Source organism: Lepus europaeus, chromosome 10 (assembly GCF_033115175.1).
Source record: "Lepus europaeus isolate LE1 chromosome 10, mLepTim1.pri, whole genome shotgun sequence".
Lineage (NCBI taxonomy): Eukaryota > Metazoa > Chordata > Mammalia > Lagomorpha > Leporidae > Lepus > Lepus europaeus.
In genome coordinates, this window is record NC_084836.1 from 118,694,801 (window position 1) to 118,708,480 (window position 13,680).

The 13,680-nt window shown below is 45.0% G+C and overlaps 1 protein-coding gene across 1 annotated transcript in view; it reads left to right on the top strand.

The window, feature by feature from the left end:
* DOK5 (docking protein 5) overlaps positions 1-13,680 on the top strand; it is a 154,560-nt gene that overhangs the window by 85,249 nt on the left and 55,631 nt on the right. The window contains exons 3-4 of the mRNA XM_062202397.1: positions 11,137-11,251; positions 11,336-11,455. Of these exons, the coding sequence (XP_062058381.1) occupies positions 11,137-11,251; positions 11,336-11,455 (235 nt within the window). The remainder of the gene's footprint in view (positions 1-11,136; positions 11,252-11,335; positions 11,456-13,680) is intronic.

Sequence of the window (13,680 nt, forward strand, 5' to 3'; positions counted from 1 at the left end):
GGGACGTGCTTGTTGGGTAGGACAGAATAAACAACATTAATAACATATGTTTCCGTTGAGCTTTAAAGATAAAATCAAGTTGGGCATGTAGGATGGTAAACGCAGCTGTGCACTGACATGTCTCGAGTAGACTGTGCGTCTAAGATAGAGGCGTGGTCCACAGAGCGGTGTGTGGAAGTGTGCTGCAATGTCCAGGCTCTGTCCAGCGGGCAAGCAGGACTCCTGTGTGCAGCTGTGTCTCCTCCGGCTGTGCAGAGGGAGCCGCTTCTCTCCGGGGTTGTCGAGTGTGTGGGAGTACGCTTCCTGCGAGAATGTATCTGGAGAACGTGAACCAGAGTTCCAGCAACGTCCAACCTCACCACATGCTGGAGCCAAAAAGCACGTCGCCAACAAGGTGGCCTTCTGTCGTTGCCTGCCGGGCTCCAGGAAAGGCGAGGCGGACCGCTGTCACCATCTGCTGCGTGTCTCTGTTGAAGGGACGTCGCCAGCAGGAGGAGGCAGGGAAGGGGCTGCTCAGGACGGAGTGAATGCAGGTGCCACCCACGGGTCCGGGAGCAGCGCATCTGCCAGATCCCTTCTCAGTAGGTCTAGGAATGGCACCTAGTGGATCCTTGTATCCACCTGTGCTTGGTGTTCTTAGCTAATTAACTAGCGTGGGAACTTAGGACTGTGACAACAGCTGGCTGGCTGTCCCCGCTGGAATGCCCATGAGGAGACGATGATGTGGCAGGGTCCCCTTCCAGAGGTCACTACCTGAGGGGATGCAAGAGGCTCCTCACCGACAAGTCTAAGCTGGAGACAAGATGAGGGTGTCCGCGCATGTAGGGATACACTAGTTGTGTGGGTTGTGTTTTTTTTTTTTTAATTAAAAAGTGAATAATTATAGTGGTTCCAGCAATCACTGGGATCTGTGTTTATTACTTAAATAAAAAGCTGTGTGGGCTGGAGACAGGAAATGCATCGTCAGACTGTGTTTGCCTTGGATCTGGCAATCACAGATCTGTGGGCTTAGGCTGACAAACCAGTGGGATTAGAAAGAACAGCGTTGTGAGGCGGCAGGCACCCCTTGCTGCTAGGGGTAGTCGCCGAGATGCCACTGGGAACAGGACGTTGTCATGATGCCACAGTGTGCCCTGGCACTAATTAGAAAAAGGAAAGTTGCTATGTTACTATTCAGAGAGGTGGCAGCTACGTCCAGGTGATCCAGCTGAGCCTCACTAGTGGGAGAAGAGGGAGGTTCTGGCGTTCTTGGCCCAGCGATGTGGTACAGCGTGAAGGCCACAACACCTCCTGCAGAGTACTCACATCAGAGACGTTTTTCTGAACCCCATCCAGCTTTCAGGCTCGGCTTCCGTTTTAGAGGAGATACAGGGGCTGGGACGACGAAGGGCACTGTAGGACACACAGAGCCTTCTACAGCAAGGCTGACATGCTCTTCTCAGAAGGAAAGTGTCATTGACAGCATGGGTTTGCATCTCTTCTAGATTAAAAACCTCAGAGATAGAAGAAGCCATGAAACACATGAGTCCACCAGTGGCCCTGGATTGGAGCAATGGCAGACAGGTGTGGGCTCAGTGCCAGAGAATATTTTGGGGACTTTAAGGGAACCCCATAGGTGGAGTGGAAATTGGATGTTGCAGAGAATTCTTGCGTACTCTCTAAGTTGTGCAGATGGCGTTGAAGAGATGTAGGGGAGCCTCTAGCTGAGACCCATTGCAAAACAAAAGGAAGTGAGAAGTTAAGCTGTGAGGGGAACCTGCTAGGGGCAGATATGTTAGGGGCCTTCTGGGACCAGGGGGGTGGAGGAGACTTTCTAAGAAAAGCCACCTGGCAACCTAAGCAGTTTTAGAATGTGCATGTGCAGCCTTATAGCCAATCAAGCTATGTGTAACCAGATGTGTAAACCTAAGGTTGTTTGTGCCAGCATGTAAAAGACAACTTCCTGCTTTGTTTAGGGCCCAGACGTTGGATAAAAATCCCCTGGGCCTGCTGGCATAAAATAAAGCTGCTTCCTGGGGTCAGCATTGTAGTATAGCAGGTTAAGTCTCCACCTGCAGTGTCAGCGTCCCATATGGAAGCCAGCTGGAGTCCTGGCAGCTGCACTTTCCATCCAGCTCCCTGCTAATGTGCCTGAGAAAGTGATGGAAGGTAGCCTAAGTCCTCGGGCCCCTGCACCCATGTGGGAGATCTGGGAGAAGCTCCTGGCTCCTGGCTTTGGATCAGCCCAGCTCCAGCCATTTAAGAACAGAAGATCTCTCTCTCTCTCTCTCTCCCCTTCTCTCTCCATACCTCTGCCTCTCATATAAGTAAATAAATCTTTAAAAAAAAAAGGCAGCTTCCTGCTGAAACCCTCAGTGTGGCCTCTGTGAGAATCCCACTCCAAGCTTTGTTACCTATGAAATATTTGTTGAACTTGTAGAGATGATTGCATGTGAATGCCTATAATTTATTTTCACACAGTCCAATCAAAACCAAATATGTGCGCATATGTGGGCATATGGAACTACACAGAGACTTGTTGCATTTTTGTGTAAAGGCAGAGAGAGAGCAAATGCAATAGAGTTAGCGAATGTTGGTCACTGCTGACTCTAGGTAAAGGACACATTGGTGTCTACTGTGTTATTCTTGCAGCTTTTCTGTGTTTGAAGATCTTCCAAAGAAAAGTCTGGATGAGACAACCATGACAAAACATTCCTGGAGAGAAGCATGCAGGAAGGAAAAATTTAAATAAATGAAACATTAAAGGAGTTAGAAAGGCTAAAAGAAGACTGAAATAATTTCCTAAAAGAGCCAGTAATAATAATTAATTTAAATTTATTTAACACTCATACAAAGAGACAGTATCTTAGATTGGCTGAAACTACGATAATCCAAATGTATGTTTCTTAAAAAATAGGTTATTTGATTGTATAAAAGCTCTAAGATGAGAGCAAACAAAAATTTAAAATAAATTTTAAATAAAATGGTCGTTCATATAATGGAGTGGTAGATAGAAGCTAAAATATATATTTAAGAGTGTGCATGAATTGCACCAACATATCAGGTGAAAGAATCCAGATGCAGAAAAACCTATGACATAATCCCATTTATATACAGTTTTTGAAAGTGCAGAACCAACCAGTGGTGGTGTAGATGTAGGTGTAGGTGTAGGTGTAGGTGTAGGGGTAGGGGTAGGGGTAGGTGTAGGTGTAGGTGTAGGAGAAGTGATTTTCCTGGCCAACAGTGCTGACCAGGAAGAGGTGGTGCTGGGTGGAATTGTGTGAGTCTGGGTGGTAGCTACAGAGGTGTGCACGCCTGAGGGTTTGTGAGATTTCTGTCTTTTCCTGCATGTGTTTCCTTCCTGAGACCTGACATTCAGCCTGTGCTGGGACAGCCTTGCACCTGAGCCATAGCTGGGGCTTCAAGACCAAGGTGCAGATGGTTTTGCAAAGCTGATTTCCTTCTGCATAGTAAGGTGCAAGGAGGAAAGCTGAGTTCGATTTGGACTGCCTTCTTTTGAGCTGACATATATTTTATTTTTACTTTGAAATTAAGATTTGCATTGCTATTTCTATCCCCACTTCCAAGTGGTACAGTTTCACAGATCTAGTTTACAATTTGCAAAAATATGCTCTGAAATAGTTCCTCTGAGATGGTTTGCATTTCTTGTTGTATTCATTTGTTCATACATGCATTCATTCATTCACTTACTCCTATTTTATTTCGAGGGAGGACATGCTATGGAGAGTAGAATTAGGAAAAACACTCCCATAGAGAAGTCAGGAGTTCTAGGTATCAGTGTGTCTCCACCACCCCTTTCTATTTGAAATCATAATTAAGTTACTTCATTGGTTCTCACTGTTGCATCCTTGCCATGGGCTTAATAACAGAGCCCAGGATGTTACATTGTCTTGAGGATTTAGCATACATGTGATCAGCAGTATTCTGTTTGAAGTGAACAGGCTTCCCTCTTGTGAAGTAGATTTCTAAATATTACTATGGGAAGGATAGTGTGGGCTCCTTTTTTCCTTTGATTGACCTAGCTCTACTTCTGTACAATGGGACATCAAAGAAACATGCTTTAACTCTTTTGTTTTTTAAAGATTTTATTTCTTTTGTTGAAAGTCAGAGTTACACAGAGAGAGGAGAGGGAGGGAGGGAGAGAGGGAGGGAGTGAGAGAGGGAGGGAGAGAGAAGTCTTGCATCCACTGATTCACTCCCCAATTGGCCACAATTGCCAGAGCTGTGCCGATCCAAAGCCAGGAGCTTCCTCTGGGTCTCCCATGTGGGTGCAGGGGCCCAAGGACTTGGGACATCTTCCACTGCTTTCCTAGGCCATAGCAGAGAGCTGGATTGGAAGTGGAGCAGCCAAGTCTCGAACCGGCGCCCACATGGGATGGCAGCACTGCAGATGGCAGCTTAACCCACTATACCACAGCGCCAATCCCAACTTGCTTTAACTCTTACAATAAAACTGATAACCTATATTCTAGTACAGTTCCCTGATGATTTTATATTTGGCTAGGAAATCTGGCCTCCTTCATATGAAAAGCAATATTGTTACACAGTGGGATTTGAGAGAAAAACTGAAAATTCTTGGCCAAAAGGAAATCAAACAGAGGGTGTATTAGCTGACATCTGCTGTGACAATAATTCCAACATTTTAGCAGCTTATAGCGACACATCCCATCTCTTGCCCTCATTACACCAGCGCTCCAGACTGACTGTGGGTGTCCTGAGTGCAGCTGGGTTAGTTGGACACAGCTGAGAGCTGTGTGTGTATTCAGGGTTGGAGCGGAGTTTGAAGCTCAAGGAGGGGGGAACCCACCTAATAACATGGGCATTGGAAGCATCTCTTTGAATGTGTCAGATCGGCTCATGTTCTGTTGGCTACAGCGGGCTGTGAGACCAGGACGAAAGTCTTCAGGAAGGAGTTGCAAGGACTGGGAGAGAGTGAGTGACTGTGGATAAGTAACTTAGTCTAAGGCCAAAATATGAAGATGGCTGTGAGCTGCAGAATTGGGTTTGGCTGCAAAACTTCTAAGTCCTAGAGAAGGGATTGTTTTTGCCATGTTTTTTCTTTACCTAAGTTTTTCTCAATCTCCACACGCTGAAGAATTCTTCATGCATGACAAAGCTCTCTGTTGAGAGTTCATTATCCTTTGCCAACTGGATCTTTGCGGATCCACTCTCTTCTGTGCATTCTACATTAGTCTATGGTAATTTATCTAAGAACTGGCTCCAGGATGTGCAAAACCAGTGAAACTAAACTAGGCATCTTAACGTAAACACCCAACTTCTGCAAAAAATCAAGCATTTCAGTGGTCTTAACATTGTCAGTAAGTCATGTAGAAATTTCTGGTCTTCTTTGATAGCTACAGATTCTAGCTCTGTTTCAAGAGTAAGATCTGGAGTCAGTGGAAGGAAGATTCTCATGTCTCTCTTTCTCTCACTCTGCCTTTCAAATTAATCTTCTAATAAAAGAAAGAAATTAGGATACTATGACTCAAAGAAGTGGACATGGGTGGAGGTAGCCATGATACAAATACAGGAGTGCATGTGCCACAGAAGCAGCAGGGCAGGTGCTCTCTGGGATCGGCGTGTCACCACAGGGTTCTGTCACCTGGAGCGACTCCTCAGACATCTTCCCAAAGCTACAGCTTAATTCATCCTTTAGAGTTAATATGTTACTCTAAGACAGCCACACTTGTTTATATCTAGCTAAATCCATGTAGCACACTTAAATTGAAAGAAAAGTAAACATTTGAATGGAAAAGTAAAATGTTAGAAGTCCATATTCAAAGAGAATGCTCTCATTGGTGTGTTTGTTCCCTTTCTGTAATATATCATGTGTACATGTGCCCGAGTATACATGTTCACATAACCTTGACTGTGGGGTGAGGGTATACGTGTTCACTTAACCTTGACTGCGTGGTGAGAGTACACATGTTCACATTAACCTTGACTGCAGGGTGAGGAAGACTGAGAGTCTTGGTTTACTTTCTGTTGTCTGTCTCTTTATACGATTGCATTTTTCTACTGTATGTGTGGCATTTTCAGTTAAAATTAAGACACAAAATAAAGCAATCAAATGAGTTCTGGCTGAATTGAAGGGAAGCCAGTGAAGAAGTCAGTGTTAGAGATGTTGACCCTTTGTATGCCTGCCCTACACAGCTTTTAGTGGAAGGTAGGTGGGGCAGGTACATGGGGCTGCAGCATGGCTACTTTTGGGTGGAGCTATCAAGGGAAGGGACTCAATGCTAAAACCCAGGGCTTGCCAAAGGTGTTTCAGCACAAGGCCAATCACCTGGATTGGGAAAACCAGGGCCAAATTTTCCTTGTGATTTCCTCACATAAGATCTTATGAGCGCCAGCTCAAATACTCTCTTTTCAGAAAATGTTTCTTTGGTCCCTTATCCAAAAGAGCAAAATTCTGCTGAGCTCACACTAAATGCTTTTAGGCAGCTTTATTGTCTTCCGTGCACCTGCTTCTCCCTAGATGGTGGCCAATTTATGTTTGTTTTCTCCCTTGATGTAAATGTGGGTTCGGGTAGGTCAGGAACATTTTCCATCAGTTGTCCTCTGCTCCCCATAGATAGAACAGTTAGCACAGAGTAAGTGTTGAAAGTACGCGAATTAATGAGTAAATGAAGAATTGCAATTTTTGAAGGATTAATGGATGGAGACAAGGATGACTCTTGGAGCAGGGATGTGGTTCTACTACAAGGTTTGTTCCCCAATCCCTCCTTAAATGCTCTTTCATGCTGAAGAACATTCTGTCTGAATCTGTGCACCAAGATGTACAATACAGACCCAGCTGCTTTGATGGAAGACCAAAACAATGTGAGCGAACATCGTTAATGTAGAGTTTACAGTGTGTCTATTCTTTTGGGCTGCAAACAAAGAATAAAATTCGTACTACAGATGCTCAGGACAGAATTTCAGGAAATCCAACCTGAAGATGAGCCAGAGGATTATCAAGGTCCCATCCTCTTTGAGGTGGGGTGGTAATAGAAAGGTCACTTTTGATGATTCCTTTCTGTTATGGAGTCTCCGTTGCAAATGACATTGATATCGAATGAGAATCCGAGGTTTTATCAAAAGATACATTTTCTTCGAAAGTCATTCAGAGAAAAATTATTTCTTTGTGAAAGGACTATTAATATTAAAAACAGTCCTTCCTCAGTTTTCTCTTTTGCAAAATGGAGCAATGGGGGAAATAAATGCATCTTATGAGCATTTTATCTGACTTACAAAGCCTCTGTCACTGTTATGATATGGAGGAAGTCGTCTGTCTTAGGAGTTAGTGTAGACTGTAACTCTTGGAAGTGTGTCTGGATGATTTTACAAGGGTGAGTGTTGTATGTGTGTGTTGCAAGTGCTCACTGAGGTGTGCTTCCAAGGTGGGGACAGCCGCTTTTACTTTATAACCTAATTTTTCTTTGACACAGAAAATCAGGACCCTGTCTGCTCTGTGAACTCCGTCTTCTCTCGCCTCCCTGCAGAGGCTATTAAATTCTTATTCCCTAAATCGGTTTCCAGAATAGGTAGTTGAGTTTGACTCAAACAGGCGCCACCCTACCCCTGCCACATTGGATGACCTGTGTTTCCTGTGTCCCCTCAATGGGTCTATAATGTATGACATATTTCAAAGTCATCCCTGTGTGCAGGCTAGGGTGGGCTGCTCTTATGTAACATCTCGGTGAAGGGTTAGGAGAAAGTCTGGCACACCTGTGCCTTACCTACGCCTCTCAAGAGATATCATGTTGAAAAGAAAGATGCCTTCCAATGGGAGGTGACTTTGAGGGGCTGATGATCCTCTGGGCTGGAAGTTTTTAGAGTTAGCCATTACTGCTTCAGATGGGCTTAGTGTTTTGTGTTTGCCTCATTCATTTCCATGGCTTTCAGTTGTGAACTTGGTTGCATGAACTTAACCTTTCGTCATCTCAGTTTTCTGCTCTAGAAAATGCAGACTGTCACAGCACTTACGTCATAGGGGTTTTATGAAGATCAAATGAGGCAGTCTATGTCAATGACCAAGCACAGAGTGTGGAATTTGGTGGCTCAGTAAGTTATGTTTTTCAGTATGATTGTATTTCATTGATTCAGTCCATCAGTAAGTCATTTCCAGATGACTCAGGTTCACCTGGGAGCTGGAGAGAGAGATTAATTGTAATGACAGTTGATAAAGTGGAATTTTGTATAACATATATGGGAGCATAAAGAGGGGAATGATTCATTTACTTTTGGATTGTTATAAATGTTTCTGAGGAAGAGATCCTTGAAGAAAAAGTGAAAAATTTTCTGGGGTGAGGTAGAGAGAGAGAGGAGAGTGAGGGAGAGAGAGGAGGGGGAGAGAGAGAAAAGAAGAAGAAGGAGAAGAGGAAGGAGAAAGAGGAGAGGAGGGGAAGAGGGGAAAAGGTGAGGGAAGGGAGAGAAGGGAAGGGGAGGGGAGGGAAATGGAGGGGAGGGGAGAGAGGAGAGGCATTTGCTTCGTGGAAGCACCATGCAAGTGAGTGAGTTTTGTCTTTTGTTCATAGAATCCACAAATATTTATTGAGTTCTCCCCAAGCGACAGGCTCTGTGTTAGACTCAGGGAACAAAATGTTGACCAAAAATATTGCCCCTACCCCATGTACCTTTCATTCTTGGAGCAAGATGGTGACTAAACTGATAGCCCATATAACCACGAGACATTATGAGGAAAGGGCCAGGATGCCAGTGGATGTTGTGGCCCTAAGTTTGATTAGATGTCCAGGGTGGGAGGTGTCCAGTTGGGCCTCTGTGGGTAACTGAGATTTAAACCAAGATCTGCAGGGTGAGTGGGGGTGCAGTTGGGAGGGAGAGGGGAAAGTTCATGCCAGGAGCATCCTGGTGCCTTCTGGGAACTGAGTCAAGTCCAGTGTGGCTGGGTCATGCTAAGCATGGGGAAAGGGGCAGACAGTTTGCTGGTGAGACAGCCAGGGCTTAGACTCTGGAGGGTCTTCATGGTGAGTCTAGAATGCTGGATTTTGTTCCAAGTGCCATGGGAAGTCATTGAAGTGCTCTGTTGTATGCATAGAAGTGCTGGACTCAGACTTGCACTTTGAAAAGATCATCTCATGGGGATTAGAATGGAAGTGGAGAGAAAGCAGTAAGTGGTTGTGATGAGACGATGGTGGCTTGTGTTGGGTGATGGCACAAAAATAAATAAATGAGTAAAATCAGTTGGGTCAATCTGGTGAACCCTGAGTGATGTGCTGTAGTTAGGGGATAAGATGTGAGGTGTTGGGTCACTGAAGAGGTTGGTTTAGCCAGTTTCTAAGGAGCCACTAGTATGATTTTCAGGCTGAGATTTGCATTTGCCCTGCGAAAAAGGTTGGTGGAGGTTAAGAAGCAGGGAAATGAAATCATCAGATTGTGTGCATGGAGGATATTTCTCTTCCCACCTAATTCTTGAGCCAGGCACTTATTGAATTTAGAGTAATAGATGGGAGAAATAGCACAGCATCATTGCAGGCAAAGATTGATGGGAGGCTGGTTCTTTTGTACAACAGCACAGAAGAGATAAATTAAAGGAAGTTAAAGTTGTTGGTATGAAAGGCTTATTCGTCTTGTAAATATTCTGAAGCTGCCTAAGACTCCTTTCAAGCAGGACCCAAATAATCACCCTTCTGGGTGGGAGAGCAGAGAACCCAGAAGTCACTGAATGGAGTACCGCCCTTGTGGAGACACGAGGTTCCAGCACTTCTGGGGTCTAGGGTTAGTGGGGGAGGGGAAGGAGAAAGGACGTCCAATGGGACATCTCTCAATGCTGATGGGAAGCAGGCGGTAGTCTGCAGCGTCCTCAGATGTGACAACAGAGGCCCTGCAGCCATTGAGAGGCTAGGAGTAAGTCAGAGAGTGAGGGTGCTTGGGAAGCCAAGTCATCGTGGACCAGTGCCGGCCTCTACGACTTGAACTGGAGTGGGAGGCGGTTTCTGAGACTCCTGACACTTCATCTCTGACAGCAAAGAATGAGATAATTTAGTTCTGAAGGGGGCCTCCCACCCCTGCGTCCTCTGGGTCACTGGGTAAGACACTTACACTTGGGGTGCACCGAAGGGATAGAGGATGTGGCGGCTTTGCCGTCAGCTGAAGATGAAGGCTGTCCACCATGGGACAAGCATGACAACTACTGATCGGGCAGAGTGTTTGGAAGATAATTTTTTTTTTGACAGGCAGAGTGGACAGTGAGAGAGAGAGACAGGGAGAAAGGTCTTCCTTTTGCCATTGGTTCACCCTCCAATGGCCGCCGCGGCCGGCACACCACGCTGATCCGAAGGCAGGAGCCAGGTGCTTCTCCTGGTCTCCCATGGGGTGCAGGGCCCAAGCACTTGGGCCATCCTCCACTGCCTTCCTGGGCCACAGCAGAGAGCTGACCTGGAAGAGGGGCAAGTGGGACAGAATCTGGTGCCCCGACCGGGACTAGAACCCGGTGTGCCAGCGCCGCAAGGTGGAGGATTAGCCTATTGAGCCACAGTGCCAGCCTGGAAGATAAAATTTAAAAACTAAAGCAAGTTTTTTAACCTCTAAGAAGGTTTGAGCCTATGCCACTGAACAGGCTTTTGGAAATTTTGGAAGGATCTTTCGTTAACTTTCCTGGCTCTCTTAAAGAGAATGCTGAATTCACTTAAATAATCCTCAGCTTCCCAACACACAGGCACTTCACGGTGGGGAGTGGGGAGGGCATCTGTGATGGGCCTTGCTGCTTCTTCTCTAAAAATGTTTTTATATTTCTTTTCATCTGCTTGGGTGACAAAATGAGAGAGTGAGTGAGAGACAGAGATCCTCCATCTACTAGGTCAGGCCCCAAATGCCCACCACTGCTGGGACTGGGCTAGGCTAAGGCCAGAAGCCAGGAGTTCCATCCAGGTCTCCCCTGCGGTGGCAGGGACTCCAACACCTGAGTCATGATCTGCTTTCTCCCGGGGGGTGTGTTAGCAGGCAGCTAGATCGGAAGCAGAGCCGCTGGAATTGGAATCAGTCCTCCCTTTTGAGAGTACCGGTGTCCCAAGCGGCAGGTAATGCACGGTGTGTGTGCCAACCCCTACCGCTCCTTCTGCCTTAGCTGCGGTGTTACACACTGGAAACATTCACTCAGCGGGTGTGCGTGAACTTCCCGTTGTCGTTTTTCAGGTTACAGAGCTCAACAACGTGAAGAACGTAGCTCGGCTGCCAAAGAGCACGAAGAAACACGCCGTGGGGATCTACTTCAACGATGACACCTCCAAGACCTTCGCCTGTGAATCAGGTTTGTCTCGGGCAGAGGAAGCTTCGCCCTTAGCCTTTGAGTGGGTTCTGGGCACCTGGGGTGATCTTCTGGATGTTTCTACAGATCTTGAGGCCGACGAGTGGTGCAAAGTCCTCCAGATGGAATGTGTAGGGACACGGATCAATGACATCAGCCTCGGAGAGCCCGACTTACTGGCTACCGGAGTTGAACGAGAACAGAGTGGTACGTAGAGGGAATTCTTCCCGTCTCTCTTTCAAAACTACTTTGGTTCCCATATAATGACATGCAAGATATCTATTCTGTACAACCCACAGCCCGTGTTAACATTTCAATGTATTTTTCCCTTGATATTATTTTCAGTGCATAATATGAGTGGATCTGTGTTAGTAGGATTAGCTAGAAATTGAGGAGAACCTGCCATGTGCCAGTTTGGTGGCAGGTGCTTTGCCCATATTAAATTATTTAATTTTCACATCAGCCTTATGGCATAAGTATTATCCCTTTGCCCATTTTACAGATGAGGAAACTGAAGCTTAGAGGAGCTAAAGGCATGCTCCAACTCCAATAACTACCTTCATTCTAGACCACACCTGTGTGTCTGTCTGAACATTTACAATGTACAGATTTCAGAGTGTAGGGAGGTTTTTCCTGCCTTTTTCACTTGTAATGTTACTGAGCGTTTTCCAACTTTCCAATTTGTTAGAATTCAAATGTCATGAATATTTCATCAAGTGTAAACCCACCTAAAACATCTATGATTTTTTTTTCCCACTGAAGCACTTGACCCAACTCTGAGTTCAACACCCAATGTAGGAATAAAACACTTAAAATAATAATGACTAAAATATTCACGAACGCTTCAGCAGAAATCCGTGTCAGCTTAGAGTTTGAGCCTGAAAGGGAAGCATCATTTGTTCGTTTCCAAACAGCTGAGCCTCGTGCAGGGTGGACTGGGTCCTGGGGTTCTGCTCAAGGCAGATGATTGGATCCATGAGGAGGCATCGAAGGGCTCGGGGTCACCTGGCTTGGATACAAACTCAGCAGAAGTTGAGTGGTGCCGACCCTTCCCAGAACACACACTCCCTAGTGTTAGTGGATGGTGCTGTCCCTCCCAGCGGAACTGTGTCTTCCTGATACATTTGCAATCAAACTATACCAGATGCACCCTAGCTACCATAATCCGTCATCAGGACAGTGTTATTGACCAAGTCCTAGGAGTGCTACTAATTCCAAGGAGCCTCTTTATAGGCTAGGAAATGGAACTATAGAGAGGCTGAATTGTTTATCAGGGTCACATGGCTCATCCCCAGTCCCCTCCCTCTGTGGTTCACTAAATCAGAACGCCCCTGGGCAGAGTGGATGCACTCAGAGTGCCCCCTAGACACATGTCTGGGAGCCAAACATCAAGAAGAAAGTATGACAGGTTTTCATTATTATTATTGTTTTGAAGCTAGAGGGCTCAGATCAGCACTTAATTTTCACAACTCTATTTGTGAAGCAATATCCTGATGGTGCTGTAAACTGAATTTAAGAATTGTCTGAGCCTAGAGGTTACTTTCCCCGGGCCAGTCTTCAGGGCCTTGGTTTTCCCTTCTGTCAGTTGCTTGGTACCTAACTACCAGTGATGTCTTTCAAAGCACTTTACAATATTGATTGATGTGACTTCTGGTTGGAGAGTTCATTCTCGCCACTCCTCTGTTGTGCTTCCTGAGTCGGGTAGAGTCACAGAAGAACTTCTGAGTAAATAATTTGGGTAATGACCCCTCTTAGCTTTTGCTTCGTGAAGAAAGTCTTTCTCCCTTGGTCTAGAACACTTGGGAGGGAGTTTGCCTCATTGGAATCTATTTTAAAACTTACAGTTACTGGAAAGCAGAAAATATGATTATTGGGAGTTTGAAATTATTTAGGAAACATTTGAATTGTAGACACATATGAACATTTCATGAACACAATCTTTACATTATTATTGACTAGATTTAACTAAAATCTATGGAAATCCTAATGGTTATTTTAAAACAATTAATTTGGAATACCACCATTATAAAATTGCTACTGGCACAATATTTTGTCAAATGTAGTCAGTCTACCTTAGTGATGGATTAGTGGAAATGTGTTTGCTATAGGAGTGATATTTTTGTTCATATTTCACTTAAAGGATCTGATTCTGTAACTTCATAAGCTAATGCATGTTTTGGAAATGTGATGGAAATATTTGTGGGTATCAGGATTTCTTTGCTGTGATTGGCCAAGCAGTTTATGTAGAGTAATCTTTGTTACATTATAACAATCATCCAAACAAACAAATGAATGTTCTTTCCAAGATTTGACTAAAGAAAGTGTTTTGTTAACATTGGATTATCTGTGGCAATTTCCCAAATTATTGGTTAGTTAGTCAGGATTAGTGTTGAGTTTAATTTAAATAATCAGTGTGCATTTAATTTAAATAA